General features: G+C 25.8%; 10 protein-coding genes and 1 non-coding gene across 11 annotated transcripts, besides 29 other annotated features; 4 read left to right on the top strand and 7 right to left on the bottom strand.

Annotated features, from left to right (window-relative positions):
• Positions 1-32: part of a sequence feature (AT_rich) that runs on past the window's edge.
• A 114-nt stretch (positions 33-146) lies between these two features.
• Positions 147-171: a sequence feature (AT_rich).
• On the bottom strand, positions 167-850 carry CMU_011490 (uncharacterized protein; the record flags this gene model as incomplete). The annotated part of the gene is made up of 1 exon (XM_002142512.1): positions 167-850. One exon carries the CDS (start codon positions 848-850, stop codon positions 167-169), a length of 684 nt encoding a protein of 227 aa, XP_002142548.1.
• A 15-nt stretch (positions 851-865) lies between these two features.
• Positions 866-908: a sequence feature (AT_rich).
• A 39-nt stretch (positions 909-947) lies between these two features.
• Positions 948-1,021: a sequence feature (A-rich).
• A 9-nt stretch (positions 1,022-1,030) lies between these two features.
• Positions 1,031-1,082: a sequence feature (AT_rich).
• Positions 1,083-1,091: 9 nt separating this feature from the next.
• On the top strand, positions 1,092-2,270 carry CMU_011480 (GTP-binding protein Rag C, putative; the record flags this gene model as incomplete). Its single annotated transcript, XM_002142511.1, has 1 exon — positions 1,092-2,270. One exon carries the CDS (start codon positions 1,092-1,094, stop codon positions 2,268-2,270), a length of 1,179 nt encoding a protein of 392 aa, XP_002142547.1.
• A 99-nt stretch (positions 2,271-2,369) lies between these two features.
• Positions 2,370-2,400: a sequence feature (AT_rich).
• A 256-nt stretch (positions 2,401-2,656) lies between these two features.
• Positions 2,657-2,729: a sequence feature (A-rich).
• A 32-nt stretch (positions 2,730-2,761) lies between these two features.
• Positions 2,762-4,951, bottom strand: CMU_011470 (kelch motif family protein; the record flags this gene model as incomplete). The annotated part of the gene is made up of 1 exon (XM_002142510.1): positions 2,762-4,951. One exon carries the CDS (start codon positions 4,949-4,951, stop codon positions 2,762-2,764), a length of 2,190 nt encoding a protein of 729 aa, XP_002142546.1.
• Positions 2,791-2,811: a sequence feature (AT_rich).
• Positions 2,833-2,906: a sequence feature (AT_rich).
• Positions 3,533-3,554: a sequence feature (AT_rich).
• Positions 3,689-3,726: a sequence feature (AT_rich).
• Positions 3,809-3,854: a sequence feature (AT_rich).
• Positions 3,874-3,902: a microsatellite.
• Positions 4,079-4,100: a sequence feature (AT_rich).
• Positions 4,246-4,345: a microsatellite.
• A 109-nt stretch (positions 4,952-5,060) lies between the features above and the next one.
• Positions 5,061-5,120: a sequence feature (AT_rich).
• Positions 5,121-5,230: 110 nt separating this feature from the next.
• Positions 5,231-5,279: a sequence feature (AT_rich).
• A 246-nt stretch (positions 5,280-5,525) lies between these two features.
• CMU_011460 lies at positions 5,526-5,597 on the bottom strand. The gene has a single exon. It is a non-coding gene; the product is annotated as a tRNA-Gln (tRNA).
• Positions 5,598-5,609: 12 nt separating this feature from the next.
• CMU_011450 (uncharacterized protein) lies at positions 5,610-10,865 on the bottom strand (the record flags this gene model as incomplete). The annotated part of the gene is made up of 1 exon (XM_002142509.1): positions 5,610-10,865. One exon carries the CDS (start codon positions 10,863-10,865, stop codon positions 5,610-5,612), a length of 5,256 nt encoding a protein of 1,751 aa, XP_002142545.1.
• Positions 5,838-5,946: a microsatellite.
• Positions 6,502-6,600: a sequence feature (A-rich).
• Positions 7,030-7,160: a microsatellite.
• Positions 7,718-7,741: a sequence feature (AT_rich).
• Positions 9,756-9,838: a sequence feature (AT_rich).
• Positions 9,864-9,915: a sequence feature (AT_rich).
• A 141-nt stretch (positions 10,866-11,006) lies between the features above and the next one.
• Positions 11,007-11,111: a sequence feature (AT_rich).
• A 208-nt stretch (positions 11,112-11,319) lies between these two features.
• Positions 11,320-11,541: a sequence feature (AT_rich).
• Positions 11,542-11,663: 122 nt separating this feature from the next.
• Positions 11,664-11,743: a sequence feature (AT_rich).
• A 322-nt stretch (positions 11,744-12,065) lies between these two features.
• Positions 12,066-16,301, top strand: CMU_011440 (ATP-dependent DNA helicase, RecQ family protein; the record flags this gene model as incomplete). Its single annotated transcript, XM_002142508.1, has 1 exon — positions 12,066-16,301. One exon carries the CDS (start codon positions 12,066-12,068, stop codon positions 16,299-16,301), a length of 4,236 nt encoding a protein of 1,411 aa, XP_002142544.1.
• A 41-nt stretch (positions 16,302-16,342) lies between these two features.
• Positions 16,343-16,372: a sequence feature (AT_rich).
• CMU_011430 (trehalose-6-phosphate synthase domain-containing protein) lies at positions 16,366-19,959 on the bottom strand (the record flags this gene model as incomplete). Its single annotated transcript, XM_002142507.1, has 1 exon — positions 16,366-19,959. The coding sequence occupies one exon, from the start codon at positions 19,957-19,959 to the stop codon at positions 16,366-16,368; it is 3,594 nt and encodes a 1,197-aa protein (XP_002142543.1).
• Positions 19,960-20,209: 250 nt separating this feature from the next.
• Positions 20,210-21,829, top strand: CMU_011420 (DnaJ domain-containing protein; the record flags this gene model as incomplete). Its single annotated transcript, XM_002142506.1, has 1 exon — positions 20,210-21,829. One exon carries the CDS (start codon positions 20,210-20,212, stop codon positions 21,827-21,829), a length of 1,620 nt encoding a protein of 539 aa, XP_002142542.1.
• Positions 21,830-21,957: 128 nt separating this feature from the next.
• On the bottom strand, positions 21,958-23,628 carry CMU_011410 (uncharacterized protein; the record flags this gene model as incomplete). Its single annotated transcript, XM_002142505.1, has 1 exon — positions 21,958-23,628. The coding sequence occupies one exon, from the start codon at positions 23,626-23,628 to the stop codon at positions 21,958-21,960; it is 1,671 nt and encodes a 556-aa protein (XP_002142541.1).
• Positions 22,876-22,910: a sequence feature (AT_rich).
• Positions 23,586-23,620: a sequence feature (AT_rich).
• Positions 23,629-23,927: 299 nt separating the features above from the next.
• On the bottom strand, positions 23,928-25,607 carry CMU_011400 (uncharacterized protein; the record flags this gene model as incomplete). Its single annotated transcript, XM_002142504.1, has 1 exon — positions 23,928-25,607. The coding sequence occupies one exon, from the start codon at positions 25,605-25,607 to the stop codon at positions 23,928-23,930; it is 1,680 nt and encodes a 559-aa protein (XP_002142540.1).
• Positions 25,608-26,068: 461 nt separating this feature from the next.
• CMU_011390 (uncharacterized protein) lies at positions 26,069-26,920 on the top strand (the record flags this gene model as incomplete). The annotated part of the gene is made up of 2 exons (XM_002142503.1): positions 26,069-26,332; positions 26,429-26,920. The coding sequence occupies 2 exons, from the start codon at positions 26,069-26,071 to the stop codon at positions 26,918-26,920; spliced, it is 756 nt and encodes a 251-aa protein (XP_002142539.1).
• Positions 26,921-27,067: the final 147 nt, after the last annotated feature.

Genomic DNA, 27,067 nt, shown 5'->3' with positions numbered 1-27,067 from the left:
AATATGCATTAATAATCTTAATAATAATAAATGATGATGAAAATTTAGATTATAATAACATAGGGCGCAGAAAAAGAAAAAAAAAAATTGGACTAACGTATAACGTTTGGTTCTTAAAATAATATTTGAAAAATAATGTAGATAGGAAATATAAAAAAAATTTTAATTATTCATCTATACTATCTTCACTTTTAGATGATATTTCACTTACATTATCATTTTCTGATAAATTATAAGCATCATCAGATATATCCTCATCTGTAGAATTTACTAAGCTTTGTTCAGAAACTAAATCATCCATTATATTACCAATTTGATGTGTTATTAAAGCTGAATTGGCCTCTGTTGAAATTGTTTCGCATAGATTATTCATAATCTTATTTTCTTCAGTAATATTTAGAAATAGATCTAATATTGATTGAAGATTTATTAAATCATTATTACAACTTAAACGTGAAGTTATAATTTCATGAAGTTTACTCATATATTCTATGATTTTTTCATTATATTTACTATTTATATTTGTTAATTTTGCAATTTTCTCTAGAATTGAAACAAACCAATTTGATATCTGCAATAATCTCATTGGATTGCTTTGTATCTTTTGAATGATCTCATTAAATAAATCACAACATTCTGTAATATCTAAGTCCTTAATAGATTCATCTATTATTACCTTATTATTTAATGTTAATGCATCTTCTATAAGTTGTTTATCTTTACTTCGGATTCCCTGATATAATATTAAAGATATTGTTAAGCCACCCTTAGTTAATCCCTTTTCATTTAATTTTCTATATTTTCTTTTATTTATTTCAAGATCCTCAGTACTAGATAAATTTTCAGTCATAATTTGATTGGTTTGATTTATTAGTAAAATATATTATTAGATAAATTTGAAAATATTTCGGTACCAGTAGCATCACGTATTGACCGCCATATGGCGGTTTTATTTTAATAATTTTAATTTTATATTTTTTATGATTATTTTATTTTATTGTATTTTTTTAATTATATTTTAAATAAATGGAATATTATTAAGTAAAATAGATTATATTGGATATTTTAATAATAATAAATAAGGGGAAATAATGCTAAAAAGAATTACAAATAATGTTTTATTAGATAATAATGATACAGATATAAATAATAAGAGAATTATTACATTATCTTCAATATCTAATAAGAATACAAATAATTCTAATATAAAATCAAATAAATCAAATACATCACATATTCCTGACAATTTAAAATCAATAGTTTCAACATCTATGCAAGATAATACATTGCAACGAATATTTCCTCAAGAACTTGATCGTAATATATTTAATGAAGATATACCATTAATAATGTTCTGTGGATTAAGTAATAGTGGTAAGACTTCAATCATTAATGTAGTGTATAATAATGTTCCTCCTCATGAAAGTTCATTATTTGCACCTACTCAGCATGGTAATATAATCCGAACAAATTCAAATTCAAAATTATTTACTTCTATTGGTATAATAGATTTACCAGGACAAGGATCAATTCAAGACATATTAATAAATGAAGTTATTCTTTCTAAAATATCATCTATTGTTTATGTTATAGATGCACAAAATGAACCATATACAAATGAAATATCACGTGCAAAGAATTTATTTAAACGTGCTATTAAAGCAAATTCAAATATAAAGATTGATATATTTTTACATAAAATTGATACTGAAATATTTGCAGTAGATGATTTTAAACTTGAATATCAAAGAGATATATATGAAAAGATATCAACTTTTATATCTGAAGATGGTTTTGAGATAGATATTAGATTCCACTTTACCTCTATATATGATTATTCTATATTAGAGGCTATAAGTAAAGTTACTCAAAAGATATTTCCTTATTCACAGATTTTAGAAAGATTATTGGATTTACTAGTTGTTTCTTGTAGATTCGAGAAGGTATTATTAATGGATATATATTCAAGAACATTTTTAGTTAGTGATTCATCATTATTTGATCCTTTAGGATTTGAATTATGTGCAGATATTTTAAATGTGATTACAGAGATTAATGATATATATAATGGGAATAATAATTTATCTAGGAATATTTCTGAATTATCTTGTTCAATACAACTTAATACAGGGCATACTTTATATATAAGGAGTATTGATAATAACTTTGTTATAGCTTGTATTGTAAGGAATGAGAATTTTGATAAACCATATTTAGTTAATCTAAATGTAGATATATTTAGAAAAGTATTAATTATGAATCTTATATAAAATAACCTAGAAATATATTAATTAGATATATATTGGATATTGACCGCTAGTTAGGTTCGTGTTGTCGCCTAATTTCATTTAAATAGCTTGAATGATCTGAATTATTAATATTAATAAACTAATATAATATGAAATATGAGAAATATATGTGATGAATCTATAAAGAGTTGTAAATCATGTGAAGTATATCTTGCGAAGATAAATGCTTTAGAAAAGGAGATTGAGATACTTATAAATAATATGACCTGTCTATATAAAACAGCACAAGATGAAATAAGAAGAAAAGATAGGAAAATTGATCATCTTAATAAACTAATCTTTCGGACAGAAAAGGAGATTTCCTAATTTGACTTGACATTTAAGCATTAATATCTATATTTAATAAATTAATTTTATTGATTTTATATATATATTTTCTTTTTTTTTTTATATTATTATTATTGTTATTTTATTTTATCTACTCTCTTTATTAATATTAGTATCCTACGTATTTAATCAAACCAATGATAACCACAAAAACTAATAATAATATTAATAATATCAATTGGAATAATTCTTTGAGAAAATTTATAAATATTGTTGTTAGATATAATTTGATAATAATTATTATAATCTTGATTATATAATAATATATTAGTAACTTTTCTAAATGATTGAGGGTAAAAATAATCAAGTTCTTTAGTCCATGTAGATAATTTTAATGATATAATATCCATACAATCACCATTATTATAAGAATCTTTAATTCCACCAATAAGAAATAATTGATCTTTCATATATACACAACCAGTAAATATTAATGATGGTCTATTATGAATAATTAAATCATGATTATTTCTATTATTGGTTATAAAATCTACTTTATCACAATCTTCATAATAAAAATCAATTTTGTGATCTTGTTTATGATCATATATAATCATATTATTAATATTATACCAGATATTTGTCTTAGTATCAAATATATAAACACCCTTATATATATCCCATATTGAATTTTCCTTTTCTAATAAACCATCAATAACATATATAAAGTCATACCATTTCATTAGTATACTACATGATAACCCAGGTGGTGGACTTCCACTAAATATTTCAATAATTTCCCATGATTTACATGTACATTGATAATTATTTTCATTAGAATAATTATTAATTGTATCATTCATAACAGTAAATGGGCTTGTTTTACAACAATTTGTACAAACATCTAGAACATCTATTTTTTTAGATTGTGTCAAAATATCATTTAGTTTCGTAACATTAAATATTAATATTTTATTAGTAAATCCACCAGTTGTACAACCACCGAAATAATAAATCTTTTCATTATTTTCATTATCACTCATTATTATTGATGAGTGACCACAACGAGGTGTTATATTTAATGGTACTCTTATACGACGACTTTTAACAACTTTATTATATTTGTTATTATTAATAAAACTATTATTAACTTCTTCTTTTGGGTAATTCCTTAAATTATGTATTAATGAAATATCATTGTCACAATTACTTGGAATGTTACCTTGGTTATCAATATAATTATTAACTTTTTTATATAATATATTATTCATATTATTACTAAAACCTTGTTTAATTATATTATTATTATTATTATTATTATTACTACAATTTTTTAATATTGATTTTCGAATTAAATTTGATGATAATATATATTGATCTTTATTTCCATTACTTTCAGTATTATTGTTATTTGCATTTATATTATTGACTTTATTATTTTCACTCTTTAATTTATGATAACCATCCCCAGTACTTAATATAGATGACTTAAGTTTAGGTAGTTTTATTAATTTATTATTAATACCGTTACTATTTCTTGAACTAGTATATGAATATTTTTCATTTGAATTTAATAAATTTGTAATATCTAATTCATACATTATATTAGTACACCATAAATTTCCAATAAGTAATATATTATCGTAATCTATATTATATTGAGATATTCTACTATTATAAATACTCTGATAATTACTATGATTACTATGATTATTTATAAAGTTATCATCTAATTCACTATTTATATTATTATAGCTTTCATTAGTTATATCAACTGTATTATTCCACATTAAAAACCCACCAAACATATATATACGGTTATATTTCTTTATTAAATTAAAACTTGTATTTGCAACTCTTGGTAAATAGTCACCATCAACATGTACACGTTCAGATATTAAAATCTTCTTATTTAATGAATATGACAGTGATAACCTTAATATATATAAATCACTATATATATCACTACCATTACTACCACCATATAAGATAATACAATTATCATATAACTTCTCAACTGATGCATCATAACGACTTGGGGGTATATCACCAATAATAGAAAGTTTTTTCCATTCTTTTTCTTTGATACTATAAATAAAACAATCCGAACAATTTACATTATATTTTGAATTAAATCCAAATAATAATAACAATTCTTCTTCATTAATTAATACACAGCTGTGTGAACGTCTATAACATGGAACATTCATATTATTAATATCTTCATTGTTCTCACTATATGAGTTACTATCATAATTCCTATTTCCAGTACTTTCTATTGACCACTTTAATATTGGATATGATATGTTGCTATTATTATTATTATCGTTATATCCCATATTACTTTCAGCCACTTTAAAGTAAGATAACTTCATAAACAATATAATTGTAATATATATTATCCATGCATATATGTTAGTTTAAATTATTTCCTATTTATTTAAAAAACCTTGTATATAACTATCATCTCAAAATAAGATTCCCTATTTTTAAAATAAATAGTAAATTTTATTTTATTAAATCTTCAATTCTTAATAAAAAAAAGGTTTTGTATTAATTCTTATTTCTCAATATTTAAATAGTATCCAATAATAAAGACAATAATTTTGGGGAATTATTGCGCCACATATAGTTAGGAATGATAATATTGTATCTTTTTATTTTAATAATTAAGGAATATAATAATTGAAAATAAGTTATTATGCCACTTTTATCTTTTTTTATTTTTATAATGGTGTAGAATTTGCTTAATATTTACTTTTACTTTTTAAGATGATATGAACAACTTTCTCTCTTTAAAACTTATTAATTATCCTTCTCCTCCCCTACCACACCACCCCTCTCTCTCTCTATTTCTAAATAACCTCAGGGTTGCACCGCGGAGTGGGTGCGCTGTAAATCACATAAGAGGGGTACAATAGCATTTGCGTTATATATTGCCACTAAAGAAGGCTCTGCTGGGAATCGAACCCAGATCACAGGAATCAGAATCCTGGGTGATAACCATTACACTACAGAGCCTAACGGAACACACTAGATATTTTTTGGTATATATAATGGAGGTCTCTGATTATGTGGAATGTCGAAATATTTGTAGTTTCTATATGGATCCTGCCATCTTCTATCTTTATTAATATCAATAGTCCCTTGATTCTTAACTTCAATTGGAAGCATATAATTACTTGCTATTCTAGTTTCATAGTGTGGTAATACTAATGATTCAGGGGTATTTCTAATAATTTTATCATAATAATTCTGTTCATTAATATTATTATGATTATTATGAATATTATTATGATTACTATTATAATTATTGTCATTATTATTACTATGATTATGATTATCACTATGATTATTGTTATTATTATTAGTTGACATAAATTGCGACTTTCCATATGTATTTTCAAGTTTATCGTTTTTAATTTTATTACTAATATTACTATAAGCTTGTAATCCATATATATATTTGCATTTGCTATTTGTTTCTTGAAATAAGTGTTCTTGTCTTTTGTTCCTAGTTTCTGGATATAATAACTCAATCATATATTTTTTATGGAATTTAGAAAGTAATAATCTAATTAAATTTAACAATGTTTCGATATCTTTTGTATCTGCTCTACCAGTTGATATTCTATGAATAATAGATGTACACCATTCATATGCACCATTTGTCTTTTTTTGTATAATTGCCTCATATATATTATTACATATATCTACTATTGATTCCCTAGATTCTGCTGTAAGAATTTCCCAAAAAAGTGATTTTTCTTGTGATTTATGTCCCATTTGTCTTGGACTCATTGTCACACTTGCACCAATATGAAGATTATTTATTATATTATTATCAACTTGACTACCATAATTATTAATATATTCTACTTGATCAATATCATCATCTTGTCCTGTATTTAAATTATCAACAATATTATATTTATTTATATATTCACTTACTTTATTTCTTAATTTTCTTTTATTATAATCTTCTAGTTTATTATTTTTAATATTTTCATTTTGATTATTATTTATTTGATACCCACTTAAATTATTTTTATTTCCAGTAATTTTTCCTATTGTAAGATCTTTAACAAATTGAGATGCACTTGAAGATATAGCTATAGTACGAATAGAAGATAAAATGTCAATATAATCACTTTGATTCATTGAAAACAATGCAATAACTAATTCATGTTTTAATACCCATAATATACGATTATACCATATCTGATTTTCACTTTCTTTATCATTACTAACATTTATTATATTTCCTGTACCTCTAATATTTGTTAATAATCTTTGTAATAATGTTTTACATAATATTAATGCTTCTTCACGAGATTTTGCTGAAGCTTGATCAAATATTGATTTTTCCATAACTAAAATATCATCATAAGTTACTTTTTTAGGGAAATTTCTCCAATATGGTCTAATATAACTAATTCCTTGATAATTTGATTCATCATCATCACCATCATCATTACTCATTTTTTTATTTTCATTAATATTGAAATTATAACTATTGTGAATTTTATTTTTTTCACTATTTTTATTATTATCTATGTTATTTTGTATATAAAAATTATTATTTTCCAATATATCACAATCTCCCATATTAGATAATTCTCCTTTATTTGTTTGTATATTAGTTTGTCTCGTTATACGGAATAAACCATCCACCATTTGATTTTGAAATTTTTCATCATTCTCAATTTGTCTACCCTGAAGGTTTAAAGGAGGAAACATAAGATCACGGCAACCTGTAATAATTCTACATCTTGTTGATAACATTAACAACTTTATAGTAAATTTATGAGTAGGACCAATATAATAATCTAGTTTTGGAATACAACTTAGTAAAATTTTGGCTGCATCATCATATTTACCAGAACGAATTGTTGCTTCACCAATAATATAACGGCAAATAGATTCTGAGTATATTTGTTTAGAATTACTTTTTATAATTGATCTAAGCATTCTTTCACCAATTACTATTGATCTTGCATAATATCCTGAATTTAAAGAACACAATGCCATAAATTTTAAATTTATAATGGTAATCCAATGTGTTGATTCACATAAATTCATTCCATTTAATATAACATCTAATAATCTTTGTATTTTAGAAGAACTTTCATAACATTTAGTATAATTTTTATTTATATAATATACCATTGAAAAGCAGAGTTGTAATTGTATTAAAATTAGACAATATTTACTTTCACCATATACTGGAAATGTTAATTTATGTAAATAATTCATATCAACATCTGCTTCCTCTAATTTATTTAATCTTAGATAGCATTGAATTCTTAATATTAAAACTAAAATTTGTGTTCTAGGAATTTCTGGTGCATGTGTTTGAATTAAATCACATATTGTTAAGCATTTTTGAATATTATTATGTTGTAATGTTAAATATCCAATAAAAAGGACAGAATAAATAATTCCTTCAATATTTTCCCCTGCTAATATTTTAGTAATTGATATATAATATATTGATGCAAATGCTTCATTATACCATATACATTTATTAAAACAATTATATGATTCATCTATTTTATTATCTTCAAAATTTAAAAATGTTGAATATTTACATTTTGGATTACATGGTGTACCATAACCATTTAAACTTGCTCTCATTGGTGCAATATTACCCATTGTTGTTATATTTGCATATATAGGATTAAATAAAGTAATCGATGATGTAAAGATCCTTTTTATATTATCTATTTTATTACTTTTTTCTTCCTCAATACTTTCATTTATTCTGTTATTCCCTAATAGGGCACTATTCCATGGTAAAATTTGTAATTTCCATAAATATTGACATAGTATACTTTTGCATATATTAATACTTGTTAAAGTTTTTGGAATTATTATTTTAGATCTTGGATAATAACCACGAATAACTCTTGTTTCATTCCATGCCCATACATCTGTAATATTTGATATATTGTTCTGATTAGATTCAGTTATTTTTGATGGACTTTGATTATTCACTTCTTTATAATCTAAATACTTTAATAGTGGTGACACTTTTTGTCTAATTTCATTATTTACTTTTGAATCTGTTTTATTTGAAATATATTCTCCAAATGACTTATCTACTGTTTTAAACCTCAATTTTTGAGTATGGGCCAAAGTATATTTTAGATATTTTACTTGAGGAAAAAGGATATTCATATTTATATTAATTTCACTAAAATCACATAAATCGTCAATTTTTAAAGGTAAAATCAATACTCCTTCTTTTGAAATAACTGAAGAGCGAAATTGTACACCTAAATGATATTGAATTGAATGAAATAATGGAGGTAATAATACACTAGATTTTTGAATTTTTGATGACTTATTTAAATTAAACCTTTTATTTGCTGATGGTATAATTTTTGTATTCCAATATATTGTAGATTGATCTGTATTACATAGAATCTTATTTAAATAATCTACTATAGTAATTTGAATAGTTTCTTCATTTACTAAATTTTGATTTTTAAAATATCGATGTACTTCTTCTTCCCATAATCTCTTAATTGTCCTTGCAAATATTTCCCTAATTGCACTACTACGTAATGGTTCTATTACATTATCTTGAACTAATTGCCCTAAACCATAATGTAAATTAATACCAAAATTATGTAAAACTTCAGTTATTTCCCAAGGATCATAAAAATTAGTATATAATTCATTTATTGTTGGCAACAGATTAGACATAAATTTTAGTCTCATTGATTGGCTTGCAGCACAAAGTAATTGATGACGAGATTCCATACTAAAATTTTTAGATGACATATTAAGCTTAGATACACATGACTTATTATTAACTTTATCCATATAATAGCTACTTTTAATATCACCTGTAGCTGTATTAAAAAAAAGTGGTATTGATTGTGTTGAGGGTAATAATGATTCCTTATAGGTAATAAGAAATTCATGCCTTAAACGGGAAAATAGATTAATTTCCTTATTTTCATCTATATATACTGGAAACATTTCTCCACAATTTCTTATAATAAAAAGACCATCTGATCTATGTTGCCAAATATGTGGTTTATATTTGATTCCATATAAAGATGTCAAATCTGATGTTTCCATAGGAAATGGCCAACCTTGTATATTTAATTGTTTCGATATAAAAGTCATTTGACTTGCTAATTCATTATTATAATTCCAAATTCCATCAAAAATAGTATTTTTTATATTTGAATTATTTGTTAATTTGGGTATATCATTATTATTATTAGATAAATTTAATTTATTAAATTCACTATCAGCATCAAAAATTGAATCATATAAATTTCTATTTTTACAAAATTTTATAATATCTTTTATAATATTTTTTGGTTTAGGATTAAATGGAATTAATGGTTCACAAAATACAGAGTAACCCATATATTTTATTAAGCAACAAGCTGGAAAAGAAAATAATGATTTACTTCCTATTTGTATAAGAACTTCACATAGTGCTTTTTTTGCTCTAAATTCATTATTATAAATTCTTTTGGCCATTTCCTTTGTAATACCATAACTTTTACTACCAAATATAATTGTGTATACAATACTATCAAATATAAACACACGATCATCACTAAATACTGGTTTATATATACTCCATAAATTTGCATCTGAATTCTTATTAATCTCATAAAAACACTTTGAAATTCCATAATTAAAAGAAGGATGACAATGTAATAAGGCTACTACTCCGCTTCTACAAGCAGTATAAAATAATCCTAACTCATGAATAAGTCTTAGATCACAGTCAATAAATTTATTATCAGATATATCAGATACAATATCAGATTTTTTTTCTCTATCCCAAACATGTTTTGATGTCCAATTTATGCGATGATACCAATTATTACTTAAACAAGATCTACTTGGAGGTCCTGGACAAATGATCGATTTTAATGGATGATCATCATCCACATCCCAACTAATAGCAGGTTCCTCCAGTTGATTTGGACCCCTTGGAAGTTCTAAAAAACATTGTGATACTATCTTTACATCACTCTCTCTTGATTTCTTAAGTAATAGTCTTTGTTTCCCAATAAATTTAGATATAGAACGTAATAAATTCAAATTTCTACATGTAATTTCTTTTTCATATGTTTCACAGTTTGTTTTTTCCAAATTTTCTTCAAACCAGAGATCAGGATTTAGTTTAAGAGTCCTTTTCTTTTCTTTGACTTCTTCCTGAGATGTCAATAGGTAAGTTTGTTGTTCAGGTTTCTCAAATACATCAAATTCACTGTTATCTGATGGTAGACTAACTAGAGGTAAATTAATCATCTTATTTTCATCTCAAATACAAAAACAAAACAAAAATAAATAAGCAATTCATGTTTATTAAAATAAAAGGTTTTAACATGTCAGCCACATGCAATATAAATGGCGCCAAATTAATGCATGTATTATAGGTTATTGGAAAGCTTTTTTTATTCTAATTAGTAAATAAAAAAGTAATTATTATTATTAATCTGTTATTATTTTAGACAAACAAATATACAAATTAAATACAGAATTTTTTATTATAAAGAACAAAGTGTTTATGAATAATAATTACTACATGCTAATTCTATTTTTCAATCTTATACTAAATTAGACTTAAAATATTAATGTAATTTTTTAGTTATTTGATCTAATTTCCACTAACAAAAACAAATAAAGTTACCTATAAATTTCTCTAACTGATATATACACATAATAGATATGGTAATACAATAAATGTAATTGAAATACAGGGTTAATATTATTCTAAAGAAAATATATATGATTTATTTATTAAAATATATTAATGGTAACTACTTTATATTTATATTGTAGTTAGAAATATTTATTAATGATATATTTTATCTTAGTAATAATACCTTTATAATAAATATATATTAGGTAAGATTATTATTGATATCCAAATATAAAATATTATTAGAAAATATCTTGATTTATTTTATTTCAATATAATATACTTTCATATAAATTCTAATACTATGTTTCATATATTGAGTCTTAATAAATAAGATTTGGAAAATATCATTGGTACTACAATATTAGAATATATAAGTACAATCACTCTAAAATTTACAGTAGAAAATTATAATAATGCATAATATATATACTAAAATTTGATAATATATAAAGTGATATATTTTTAAGATTGTAAAATTAAAGGTATTATTGGTAATACTTAGGAATATATTTAACTATTAGTATTAAGAGTCTATATATATAAATATTAAAGAACAAAAGCCTAAATTTTAGTACTTCATAAACTTTACTAATTAATTCATTAGTTAATAAATTTGAGTATATATAATTACAGAGTACTTATTGTTATAAAGTGAACTGCATCTCATTTCATTAAAGTTGCACCCCACATATATTGGCGGGTTGTCTTGAATAGTATACCTTTGTGCATGCAAAATACAAAATAAGAAATTAGAACTAATTAAAAATACCTATAGTTAATTGGCTATATAGCTAATTAAAACAATGGTTGGGAATATTAGGAGAACTGTAAAGTGTATATATGATGGATCCGATTTAAATGAAGATATTTTAGCAATGCAACTCACACCATATAGTGAAGAAGAATTTTTATTTTACAAGGACAAGTTAGACAAAGCTATAAATGATCTAGTAGATTTAATTGACAAACAAATAGATAATTCTGGGAAATTAGGATTTAAAGAATCCTTGAATAGTATGAAATTATTAAATAGCTCCTTATCACAAGAAAGTCAGGCTTCCAACTCTTCTACAAATATTTACAATAGATATTATAAGGTACATACAGGATTAATGAAATTGGATATATTAAAGAATGAAATAATAAGGTGTTTTGTAAAATGGAAGAATGATTATTATTATACTCAGTGGGATGAACTTAAAAATCCTCCTCAAGAGCTATTGTCATTATGGTTGGAATTCAAGAATATTATTTCAGAATTAGTAGATAGCTGTGATAAAATAAGTAAACAACCTCAACCAAGATTATCAATAGCTCCTAGTCAAGGTAAATGTATTGATAGTTTAGATGATTCTGATAATAACATAGAAAAAATGAAGCAGATAGATTTAGGGAGTAGTGGGACAATTACACAAATTACAAGTAGCAAAAAAGAAGAATATGAGAACAAAAGTGAAAATAGTAAGTTAAATGAGCTAAATAATAAGGAAGATGTTTCGAAATTAGGAGAAGCTAATAAAAATAACAGGAGAGTCAAGGTAGTATTGAATGGTTCAACAAGTTTATGGGGTCCAAAAGAGGTACCCAAGAATCAAAAACATTATATTAGTGGAATGGCTAAAATGAAGTCAGTTAAAAAAAGATTATATAGTAGTAATGGTCGTTTAAAAATATTGCAAAATAGGAACATTTCAGATAAAATAAGAGGTGTAGATAATTGTAATGTGAATGAAATAACATCTCTTGATACAAACAACACTGAAATTGTGAGAAATTTAAGAAATTGGGAGAGAATTGAGGAAAAGAAGATTGAAAATAAAAGAAAAGTATTTTTATATGATGATATAGCAAGTAAGAATTTAATTAAACATGAAAAGGATTTTAAAAAGGATGTAAATTGGATTACTTTTTCTAGTAACTTCTCTAAGGGATGCAGGGAACTTGCAAATGTAAATAGAGACGAAGAAATTAAGATTGTAATTAATGAACAATTAATGAATCAAATACTAAGTAATATTGAATCAACTAATAGTAAAGTACAGCAACCCTCTCATGAATACAATAATATGAAAGATTTTTGTTTATTAGATAATTCAGATATTGATAAACTGGAATTAATTAAAAGTCAATTTAGTGATTCATTGAAACAGCATTTTGGATACGAGGAATTTAGAGAGGGTCAATTAGAAACTATAATGTCTATATTATGTCCAAATATATTAAATATTAGTCAGAATAGAAATAAAGCTTTAAATTGTAGAAGCATTCTTATATTACCTACCGGGTATGGAAAGAGTTTATGCTATCAATATTTATCCTTACATTTAAGTTATTGGTACTCAGAAATAACACTAGTAATTACACCATTAATATCGTTGATGCATGATCAATTAAAAAATTTGCCCAATTGTCTTAGAGGTGCAATATGGAATTCCAATGTCCATATTGATGATAAGAAAATGATTACAAAATTAATCAAATTAAGAAAGTTGGATATATTATTTATTACACCGGAAAGTTTACATTCTAAATTGCTTGTTGATTCACTGATTATAGGAGATTGTAATAATGATAAGAGTAATAATTCAATAGGTATGGTATGTATTGATGAGGCCCATTGCATAAGTGAATGGGGTCATTCATTTAGACCTAGTTATATTTCATCTATGAAGATAGTAATAAATGAGCTTAAAATAAAGAAAATATTAGCAATAACAGCTACAGCTCCAAAAAACATTCTTTCTGAACTAAAAAATTTACTAAATATTTCTGAAGTTATACAACCTCATAAAAATAATTCTATCCAAAGAAAAAATCTTTTATGTAAATTCATATATTTAGATTTATTAAAAGCTAGAAAACCTCTAGTAATAGATAATAACAAGGTACCTAAGCAGTATAATAAATATTCAATACTTTGGGATTATCTGAAATATACAATTAATCAACCTTTTGAGAACAATAAATTAGCAAAAATATATAGTAAAGAACAAAAGAAAAATTCTAAAAGTGAAGTTTGGTCAAAATATAAAAATATTCTAATATATGTATGGCAAAAGAATAATTTAGAGACTATTACAAATTATATGAAAAATAAGGGTTTAAATGTTTTATATTATCATGGTTCTCTGAGTAATAATGAACGTGAGATAGTACAGAACTCGTTTATGGAAAATAAGGTTAATATATTTGTTGCCACTACATCATTTGGAATGGGTATAGATAAAAAAGATATCGATGCAGTTGTACATTGGGATATGCCGAACTCTTTGGAGCAATACATTCAAGAAACTGGTCGTTGTGCTAGAGACAATAATAGGACTGGGACTTGTTTACTCTTTTTGTGTGATGATGATTATAAATCTAAACGTCAAATAATTAGCTCTAATTTGATTGATAAGGTCTCTTTAAGAAGTTTGGTGCATATAATACTAGGAGATGAATATTTTAATGAGACATATAATGATGATATTATAGAATTAAATAATAATAATCCAGTTAATAAAGGTTTTCAATACAAAGTTTACCCTTTGCAATTATTCAGAAATATTGCTAATATTAGGAATAATGAAGATATTGAGATGATTATGTATTATATAAAAATGAAGATGGATAATTGGCTACAAAAAACTAAAAATATATATAAAGACTTAAATATAGTGAATTTGAACTATTATATTCGTGGTAGTATAAATTTAAAGTTACGTTGCTTTAATGAATCATTTCAAGAATTAAAAAAAAAGAATGATTTTCTAAATAAAATAAGTTGTGACTGTACTGAAATATCCGGAGTAATAACTTTAAATATACTCGAGGTTTCTCAAAATACAGGACTATCAATAGAATATATTGAAAATGAAATTGAATCATTACGCACAACACTTCAAATTTCAATGGAAAAGCCTACTGACAAACCATGTGTAGTTTTATGCATTTCATATAATGAAATAAATGGTACTACATCTGATAATATGGATGATGGAGGGACAAAGCAAAACATCAAGGTTGATGATCAGGATAGAGCTTCAACAGAATTAGAACAAAGAACTGAAATACATAGAAATGAAATGAGGGATTTAGAATTAGATAATAAATATATAAAACCTGGATATTTATTAAAAATAGATCAACTATCTATAGATTACATTGTTGAACAAATATTTAGTGAAATTAAGGAAAAAAAACTGAATGAAATAAGAAAACTTGATATTGCATACCTAACATTTCAAAAGTCCTGTGAGAATAATTCTTTACTTGACGATATTTTGGATTTGTACTTTAATGATGATAAAATAGGCTTTTATAAAGTATTATTTGGGGAAAATAAGAAGAAAGTAGATAAGTATAACAACAAAACTTTTAACTCTATAAATACTTTAGATAATAGTTTCATCACTCAAAATATAACACGAAATACTGACTTTACAAATGATGAATGGCAAAGTTTACTAAATGACATGTGGTTGTATAAATGGAATGAAGAAATGAAAGACATAGTTTTAAAAGATGGAACTGACTTTGTAAATAAAATCTTTAAAGATGCTAAAGAAAAAACCTATGCATCTATTAAATCAACAGTAAATTTCACTTTAGATACTTATTTGAAAGATTTTATTCCTATTCAATGGGAGACATATAGGCAAACAGTGAATTTGATAGAAGATGTTATAGAACAAAGTACAAAAAATTCTGTAAATAAAGATTGTGAAGCAATAAAAAAAGGGAAGTTACTTAATAAGGTACCTTTTACTAAATTGTACAATTCAGGTTCAATCATTGATCAAGTAAATTTTGTCTTTCCAAGTGACTTGGCAAGAATTTTTGTTGGAGTTTCCACATACAAGTTTGGATACACAAATAATTCAAACTATCAAGGGAATTCAATGGCTATTCGTAGAAAAAGAGTGATAAATAGACTAAGTGATATTACCAATACAAAAATTTGGGGAATCTATAAGCATATTCCATACAATGAAGTTCTGGAAATATGTACAGATACATTTAGAGAAAGAACTGTGAACAAATTAATATCAAATTAAATGATTGTATAAAGTGAAAATTCCAAGTTTAAAGGTGTAACTTTTTAAAAAAAAAATATTAAATTTAATTTGTCATAGATAAAGTTTGCAATACCTCAGTTACTTCTTCAACAGAGTGAACATAATAATGAGCAACAGATGGATGTTTGCCAACTACTACAGTAAAAATCGAAGATATAGAATTAAGGTCTTCGTCACATGAAGATAATAAATCATCACATATATTTATATTTGGAAGCAATGTTGAAACTTGGTAGTTAGAGTTTGTGCAGGAATGAAGAGGGTGATTACTATTAGATACATAATTTCCAGCATTATTTGTACTGTATAACTGATTAATAGTGAAAAACATATCTTCATCAGATCTATCATCACCTATACATAAAATGAAGTCAACAAATTTATCGTTATAAATATTCTCGATTTTTTTTAATATTAGTTGTACAGCCATACCCTTGTTTATTCCACTAAGTCTAACCTCAACATAATCACTACCAGAAATCACATCTACTGGGTAATTAAACATCAATTCAGTTAAGTAATTAGATAATTCTTTAGCTTGCCAAGATCCAAAATCTAAGTCGCAATATTTATATTGAAAAACCAAAGCAGTACCTTTATTCTCAATATAAGCTCCCTGTGTACGTAAAACATATTGTTCCATTAACTCGTAAGCAATATTTTTCCATTCCATAATATTATCAAGAGATTTAAGTGATGAAGATAGAAAAGTAGGATTAGAATTATAACTTGAAACATCAGTTAAAGTTTTAATATCTCTAAGTATATCGGAGGACACATTAGGAGAATTTGAAGGTGTTTTATTTGCATCTTGTATTGTAAGGTTAAAATCAGATTTAGATTGAGCACCACTATTCAATCCATTATTTGAGTGCATTCTATTAATAAATAGAGGAGATCTACCAATCTTTCCGTTTACATTAACTGTACTTGAGCAAATTGAAGTAGATATATCGAGTTGTTTCCAAACATTTGGCTCTTCAGTTTCAATAATTGGTGGTAATTTGAAGTAGTATCCATGTTCAGCACATAAACCCAAATTTTCAATATCACCAAACCATTCATCTAGCATATTACGTTCTCTTCCAGAAATGATTATTACAATGTTATTTGGAGAGCTGCACAGTCTACGCAGTGATTCTTTAATATATTCGGGTGGATTGCAAGAAATATCATTAGAATATAAATCTCCTAATTCATTTTTATAAGCTTCAAGCTCTTCTATGCAACTCTCTTTATATTGACTAACTAAATTGTTAGCCATTTTCAGTTTATTTTCAGCTAAATTCATTGATTTGGAGATTTCATGATATTCACTTCGAGTACTAATATTTTCAAGTGCATCATTTCTTTTGGGAATACACTTTGGTTCGAAATTACATTTGTTTATAATATTTAAAAGATCATCGTCACTTTTTTCACTATCCAAATTCATATTTGATTTATAAAATTTTTTATAACTCGATTGCAAGCTATAATGTCTATTAATTCCTTGCCTCTCTCCAAGTATAGAACGATAATCTTGTGTTAAAGTCCCTTCATTATCAAGTAAAAAAAGACGTAAACCACTTTTATTTGAGTTTTTATTTGAATCTATTCCAATAAGTGGTCTCTTATATTTATGAATTAATAAATTTAGATTTAAATGACGAAAGTTCATGTCCATACTTATTCCTCTTAGTGATGGACCCAAACCACAGGTTGTGTAATACAGCATTTCCTTTTTTTTTTTTTTAGTATACATTCCTAAATCCATTATAAACTCTTTTGCCCATGTCACAGTACTATGAGAAAGTAAGTAGGCTCTATCCATTTTCCAGTGATACTTCTCTTGTTGAGAAGAACAACGATTTAATGAGACAGCCTTATCTAGTGTCTCCATAACATTCATCACATTCCAAGGATTGATTCTATATGGACTTGATAATGTTTTAGAACATCCCGTAAACTCTGATATAATTAATGATGGTATTGTATGATACCCACTTTGTTCATTATAAAAAGGCTTTTTTTGAGTCTTATCCAATATTTTCTTTGTATCTCTTAAATCTTCATTATCACTTGTATCGTAGTGTTCAGAAGAGCTTGATGAAGATGGGAATGGAGAAATGGAATTTGATACTGATGAAAGTTTAAAAGATGGATCCTTACATGCAATATATTCAAAAGGATTGACATTTAAACCATCTCTTACACTTGTATCAAATAAACAGTCAGCTGCTAGAAATAATGCATATTTTTCTTCATGTGAAATTGAGCCAAATTTCAGCTCTATGACTAATCTTGATGAACATATTGAAGCTTTTTCACATTGAAATTTAGTAGAGCTACTTTCTGAAAGTTGATATAGAGATTCTCGAGATAAATATGGACTAGATATTTGGGTATTTTCTGGAAAACTTGGTGAATGTTTAGAATTTATTTCATTTACTAAAGTAAAAAGCTCTTGAATAAGTTTTTCACGTTTCTCAGCAGTTAAAGTTGAAGTAGGAAATATATATTGAATCAGAACAACTGGTTGTTTATGTTTCAAATATGGGTAATTTTGAAGAAAGTTATCAAATGCTTTGAGTTTTAGATGTAAACCACTTAATTGATCTAGTCTATCAATAGACCCAAATATATAATGACCATGATATTTCTCACGTATTGTTAATGCTTGTTTTCTAATTTCGATATTTGAGTAGATCATTTGTAGAATATCATCACATTGAATATGAACATGGCCTATTCTAACCAGAGTTTCCTGTTTGCTTGAGAGAGATTCATTTCCTAAACTTTGAATAACTCCACTTGAACAGTTGTTATCAATTCCAATTAAACCCCCAGGCTTAAAATAATGGTCAATTCCTAAAAGTCTCTTACATGAAGATAAAAATTGCTTGGCATAAGGAAAAAAGTGAAATCCTATTAGATCAGCCCACAACATACTTCGAAGTAACTCCTCTCTAACTGGTAAGCAGCGGAATATTTCATAAGACGGAAAGGGAATATGTAGAAATAATCCAATATTAATTCCTTTGACCTTTCTAGCTAAATATTGACTAAGTAAAAGTAAATGGTAGTCATTTACCCAAACCATATCCATATGGTCTGGTGAAACAATAGGAGTAATAATAGAAGACCATAACATATTAATCTGATGATACACTCGCCACTGGTCGTGATCAAATGGTGTCATATATAATTCTTCTGTATTCAACACATTATGAAATAAGGACCATAAATACATGTGACAAAATTCGTTAAAGATCTCAAATTCTTGGATTGGAGGGAAAACAGGAATGCAATCAATTGTTTCTAGTAATACTGTAATTTCTTGTTTCTCCTCTTCATTTGTTGGATGTATCCCCGGCCATCCTATAAATCTCACTGAAGATGCCAATTCACGACGATGTCTATGTAATGTTCTCATTAAGGATAGCTGAGATGTTTCCAAAGCAAATCTTGGTTCAGTTTCAGTTGGAGATTCTTCTAAACGTACCACTTTTACTGGGAGTTCTAGAGCTGCAATAATTAATGTGTACTGGGATGTTTCACATGATTTAAGCCATTCATTCTGTTGTGTTATCAACTGACTTAAAATACCATTGCTATTACGATTCACTTTATATTTGCTATTATTTGAATTGACCATACTTTCTTATTATATTATTGTATATAGTGTGAGATCCGCTAATAGATATCACTGCAAACTTATTCTGTGATTAGTTCATCTCAGCACGTTATAACAGATTTTTATATCTACCTTTCAGTATGAAACAAATACTTTATTTTCTTAGGAAATGATACAAAGGATATCACTCATACAGTTCGATACCTGGCGCCTAGAACTGGAGACAGGATATTGTTTACACACATGGCACACAAATATTTTTATTTGATTCATGTTCCATAAGAGATTAAGAGAGTATCACAAAATAGGCAGTATTCGACATGGCAATAATATAAAACAAGGTAATAATACTGATTTAGAACATGAAAGAGCTTCTGATTCCACTATCTCTAATAACTGGACCTATTCACCAATCTATAGTGCCTCAGTAGAGAAAATTGACACATCCTCATCTTATGTAAAAAGCCTACAAACTTTGAAATCATCTAAAGACTTATCTCTAGAGGATATTTTATCAGATTATATAGAGGTATATCCTAAAAAACTTAGGAATTCCCAAAATTCTTCACCATTTCGTAAATATATAGGTACTAAATCACCTATTAATAGCAATACAGAGCTACCTGAATTTCCTAAATCTCCAAATACATATAAAAATAAGAAATTAAGCTACAAATATTATGATACTTTGGGGATTTCTCAGGGATCAACAATTGAGCAAATAAAAAGAGCTTATAGAAACAAAGCTACAAAACTCCACCCAGATAAGAACCGTCATAATTTAAGTTATGGAGATAATACAGTTGCTACAACAGCATTTCAAGAATTGCAAGAAGCTTATGAGCTATTAAGTAATCAAACTAAAAAAGCTATTTATGATGAATATGGTGATGATGCTCTTAAATTTGGTCTATTTAATCATTTGAGAGATGTATTACCTTCAAAGGAAGAAATACAACTTGAGAATACTTTTTTTAATACTAATAATGTTCCTTGGAGTTTATATTGGATGGACATTATAGAATCTTTATTTATTAATCCACTTACACAAAGACAAGGTGCTGAGCTACATTCACTCAATGCTCTAGGTATATCCATGAACTTATATGAAGAATTATTAAAGGCAACCTTTAAATATATCAAAAAGTCAGAAGATATCCCAAGAAAATATTTCGAAAATCCCTTAATATTTCCACAAATTCCGGATCTTTATAAAAGAAAGTTTAAAATAGTTCCAAGCATTTTTTCCAGATTAAATGAAAACTTGGAATCAATACCTGTGGAACATTCAAACTTTAATTATATTCAAATATTTGGAAGACCAAATGACTTATTAATAAATTCAAATAAAAATATTGAATCAGAGTATGAAAGTATTTTTAATTTAAACAAACAAAATATTAAATCGATATTTGGGTTTATTTCAACTAACTCAGAAAGTGCTTGGAAGGAGCTTATTATAAGCTCAAAAAGACAATATAAAGTAAGCTCTACTATCTCGCAAACTAACTCATTAAAACGTCAACTGCAAAAAATTATTTCAAAATACAATTGGATCATAGTTTTGTTCGTCCCAGAATCTTTCTTACCCTTTTCAGATAGTGAATTCCTACTCCAGTTACAAAATGATACATTTAAAAGACAGAAAAACAGATTCCAAGATATTTCAAATAAAAGTGGCTTTACAAAGGAAATTGAAAGTCTAAATATAGATGAATTATTAGTATTCCCAGTTCCATTATATAAACCAAAAGTTAGTGACACAAATAACCAACCACAAATTATAATAAGGCCTTATTCATATCACATATATTCAATAATACAACAGATATTATTAATAAGTAATGATGAAACTCATTTTATTCCAATTGAAGTAGAGTCTACTGATTAATTGATTAATAGGAGTAGATAATACCATAATATCGATTATTAGATGCAAAATTAGATTCTATCCAACTCTTACCTAGTACAGTTAATATTAATAATTATTCATCTAGTATTGTTTTAAATAATGCTGTATTATTTGCTGTCTTTGTTTCTTTCCTGAATAATATCCATTACTAAATCCCTTAATATTTCAGCTAACATCAAGTTAATACCATTTGATCCAAATAAAAGTCTTCTAATACTTGTAATTTTAATCAGCATATTGTAAATTTCTATATCAGATTTATTATTTATAATATGTACAATTTCGTTTGCTAAATCTCTAGCAATATTCTTGGAGCTGTGAAATTTTGATATGTTTATTTCAATAACAAAATCTGGCCAATAAAATATCCTAGAATAAGGTAAAATATTATTCAAGCCATATTCAGTTAATAAAATAGGAATACATCCATATCTTATACTATCCCAAAATGAATTTAAAGAAATATCTTCATTGATACTAATCCTTATTGGATCTAAAACAAGACAAAAAATTGCATTTTTAAGTATAGAAGAAGGTATTAAATATTTGTTTATATCTGTGGAAATATCTGAATTAACTTTTTCAATTTTATTATACATTTCAGAATCTTGTATAATTATCCAATTACTCTTTTTGTTTATAGTTTTTAAAATGTTCATATTCCTTATTATATCAATTATTAGAGTTTCTTTAAGTGTTACTGAGTTTATAATATCCTTAATACCTAAGTTAAATAAAAATTTTTGTTTTATTATCAACTCATTATAAAGGTAGTCGAAATTCGCCAATAACTCAATAGATCTTTGTGTTGGGTCTGATAGATCTAAGTGGTCAACATCCAAAATTGATAAATAATTACTATGAGTTTCTATTTTTCCATCTGATCTTATTATATCAGGTGTACAATCAAATTTTTCCATTATAGGAGGTAATATATATGTTGATGTTTCATCGTTTAATGGACCTGATGGCTTAATTAATATCTCATTTTCTCTTAAATTAAGTAGATTTCTTGCAGAGTTTTCAAATATATTATTTTCAATCATTATATATAATATTAGTGGCATTTTTATTAAACCAAATTTAGTCTTTGAATTAGTGAAACTTTTACTAATACTTTTAATTTGGCTTCTCACTAGTTCTATCTGTTTTTGTAAATTATTCAAGCTGTCTCCTTTAAGTGAGGTAATAATAATATCAGAATCTTGAATATTTAAGTTAACATTTATTCTTATATCCAGTAATTTCTTAAAACATCTTAGATAATTATCTGTATCTATTATATATACAGTAACAGTAGAAAGTATGAAGGGGAGTAATTCATTATATAGTATATCTAAATCATCTTCTATATTTTCTGATATTTTATCCCTAAAATTATCTGATATTATTCTATTCAATAAATTTCTTATATTAACCAAATAATTGCTATTTCCTTCGACCTCTCTAGGTTTTATTGTCTCTTCATATAACTCCTGATCTGAATCTTGAAGTCTAACTGGTAACTTTGGACCTCTCTTAGTTGCAACAGGATTCCAACCTTGCAGTCGCTTATTTGAATCAGAGTTATCTTCCATTAATATACGTGGTTGGTTATTCCCTACATTTAAATCTTGGGGCATTTCTTCTGTTACTAATATTTCTTGCGATTTGTTTTGTACCCAATAAGAAACTGAATTTCGAAAGATGTGAACTAAGCTAAAGTAAACAACTAGAACTCCAATAGCTGTAAGAGTTATAATTAATATAATTCTTAAATTCTTATTTTTAGCTATCATTTTACCAAACTCAGCACATATATTGTGTGTGTACCGTGTGTACAGAGTGGCGTGGTATTAAGGCAAGTAAGGAGATAAATTGTAAAATAGTGGTTAAATATCACAATCTTGCAATATAATTATGAGTTATAAAATATATTCGTTATTTATACTTATTACATAAGGAGAAATCTTTAATTTAGTCCCAATTTTGAAATATTTGAAAAATAAATAGAACTAAAACTAAAACTAAAAATAAGAGGGTAGAAGCTAACTATTTTATTAAATTAGTAACTATAAATATTTGTAATACTTTGTCATTATTCATTTAAATTCAAATTCTTGCAATATAATATATTATAAGATTCAATAATACCCTTTGCAAACGTGTATAAGCGTCTCAATTTAAATTTTTGAATTGATTGTCGATAATCTTCATCTATTTTTGTAAGTTCATCATTTATACCATCTATATCTATAATATACTGTGACCACTGACTTATAGAACTTAAAAAATCCACTTGAGTGTTTTCTGTTAAATCACGTTCATGAATTAAATAGCATCCTGTACACTCTGAAATTGTTTGATAAAGTTCCTCCAGTTTATCAAGATCGCAATTTACAAGATCATCTGGAGAATTTGCATCCTTAATAATATTTTTGACTTGTTTTACTTGATCTAAAGTAACCATAGTAACAGACTTTGAATTTTTAACCTGTAGATTCTCCACATCTTTTATCACACTGCCTACCAGAGTAGAAGCCAACTTAATTATTGGGTGTTGCTTATATTGCAATTTAAAATTAGGATCTTGACTTGCTTCAAGAATATTTATTGCATAATCAGTACATTCATCTATTAAAGAATTTTCATTATCTTTACAAAAGTTAGGGTTCAAATTTTGAAAAATCTTTGCCAATAGATTTTGATTTATTTGCTCAAGCTTCTCTTGATACCTACTTTTTTCTAAATCTGCCAACAAATTTAGATGTCTTAAATACTTCATAGTAAGTTTATTATGAGCTTTAATTAACATGGATTTTCTATATTGAATTAACGATTCTATTATTATAGGTTTTAAATTTTCAAGAACTTCTAAGCACTCAAAATCCTTACTATACACTTGTATTTGGTCAAAAAGTGCATTTTTTTCCCAGTTTATAATATCATCAATTTTCTCTTTAAGTTCCTTTTTTTTATTTCTATACTTAGGAATTAAATAATTATGTTGTAAGTACAAACCTGTCAAATATATAACACTAAAGAAAGGAAGTGTCTTGCTAAAAAAGAAATAATTAGACATTATACCATTTTGTAATGCACTCCATAAAAAAGAAAAAGTAAATCCGAATCCTAATATCCAATTAAGAAGTTTTGGAGATTTTCTCAATGTAGCTACTAGTGGAGCTTCTCCATTAAGCTTTTTCTTTTTAATACGATAGTAAAGGCAGAATTTAAAAAAAATTTCTTCGTGATCATTGAATAAAATAGCTAATTCTGGGTAGTGAAACTTGTAATCATCAGAATAATTCGTTTTAAAAACTTGAATTTCTTCTTCAGAATATCCATTTTTCCATAAAAGTTCTAGTAGCTCTGATTTAGTTATATAAACATCTCTTTCAACACATATTGATTCTCCATCAATGCATCTATTACGAGTAAAGCTCTCCAAATCTTCTTGACGATTTTCTAACTTCGCAATTCGCTGTAATAACGTAAGGGTTGTCTTAATATTTTTGGTACACTTTACTAGATCTGATGATGTCATATTATCTGCTTCCAAATGAAGATCTTCGTATTTTATATATTCTGGTGTAGTTTGTATATTCATATCTTCAGTTACCTCTTTTCTAAACTCAGTGTTATACTTAATTGACTTGCTAGATTTGGTCCAAGATGACGCGAATTTTGTATATTTAACATATCTTTGCAGTGGATAATTACAAGATAGTGGTATAATTTCATAAATTAATCTATAATTTCTGATTGGAACTTTCATTATACCTTAATCAAGTGAAGTTTTATTATTATTGTATATTATTAAGAACTTCACCTTTAATTCCTATCTCTTCAGTTGTATAGCTAATATTACTTTAAAAGTTTACTTCAATCTACATCCGTTATATGAGGATATCCATATATTTGTGTTTCACCAGACTTTATTAAAACAAGAAACTTACAAGCATTATAGGACACTTGTATATATAAAATATCTATTTCACGTATATACAAAAAAAACCATTAAATGTAGAGTTAATGGGATTCTTTAGACTTAAGAAATGAAGTCTCAGTGTAGACAAAATACTTGAATTTATTTAATATTAAAAGTGCTTCGAAAATTGCATTTGGAGTTACATCACAATAAGTTTCAAATATAGCGGGATTTTAATAGCGGGAGAAAGGGTACCGGATTATATGCTTTTTAGTTGACAATACACTCCTGCTTTGACTCCTTTTTTTATGTATAGAAGTGCCATATTTAAGATATGCAATGCAAAACTAAAAGTTGCCTGCGAGCAGAAAATCTTTAGTTTGTTTCCAAGAAATATTTCAACAAATAATACTGGATCTAAAAAGCTATTTGTATTTGCATCTGTACATATTGCTGCTTTTTTAAGCTGTATATGTTGGTTTAAATATAGGATTAAAACTCAAATAGATATTGAGACATCAAATAAAGAGCTTACAAGCAACAGTAATAAGTTAACTACGAAAATAAACCAAGTAAGTTAGATCTTTGTTTAGGTATCAGTTGTTTCAAATTATAATTTGATTACTATTTTCCCATTTATCACTTGTTATTTTTCTTAGATAATTCAGAGAACCTCTTCAGGAATAATTATAATTATCCAAAAAGACAACTTAGTGTGTATTAAAGTTCCTATTACAAATAAAACTAATACTCATGACCAACTAACAAGTTTGGTAAAGATCAATCCTCTCCATAAATTTCTCAAGATATATTTTAAACAAAAATACCAAGAAGATTTGGTATATGAAGATCACTTTTCGTCTATATATATGCCACTACCTATTCATTTAATAAATACCATGTTAAACAGTAAAATATTAGTATTACTTAGTGATGATAAGTATAATCATGTAATATTAAATGGTAACATTAGCCAACTTGATATAAAAGCTAAAGCAAATTTATGGAGTAACTTATGGGACTATATGATACCTGGAAGTATAAGTGATCCAAATTATGGAATATTTAAATTTGAAATATTAAATGCAACAATGCAATTTTGCAGTTCAAGTGGAGATACATACTGGAAACAAGCCTGCATACAGAAAAGTTCAAATTAAACTGAATTTTTTTAAATTAAAATTCACTTCTTTGCTAACATCTAAAGTACTAATAGTAATATATTACAAAACATTTATATATTAGAATGATTATTTAGCTTGCATATAGAAAATCGATTTAATGCAGTTCGCAAAGAAAATTAAATT

The sequence above is a fragment of the Cryptosporidium muris genome, genomic scaffold, assembly GCF_000006515.1.
Source record: "Cryptosporidium muris RN66 scf_1106632373469 genomic scaffold, whole genome shotgun sequence".
Taxonomy (NCBI): Eukaryota; Apicomplexa; class Conoidasida; order Eucoccidiorida; family Cryptosporidiidae; genus Cryptosporidium; species Cryptosporidium muris.
Note: the sequence above shows the minus strand (reverse complement) of the source record. Positions and strands in the feature narration are given on the sequence as shown.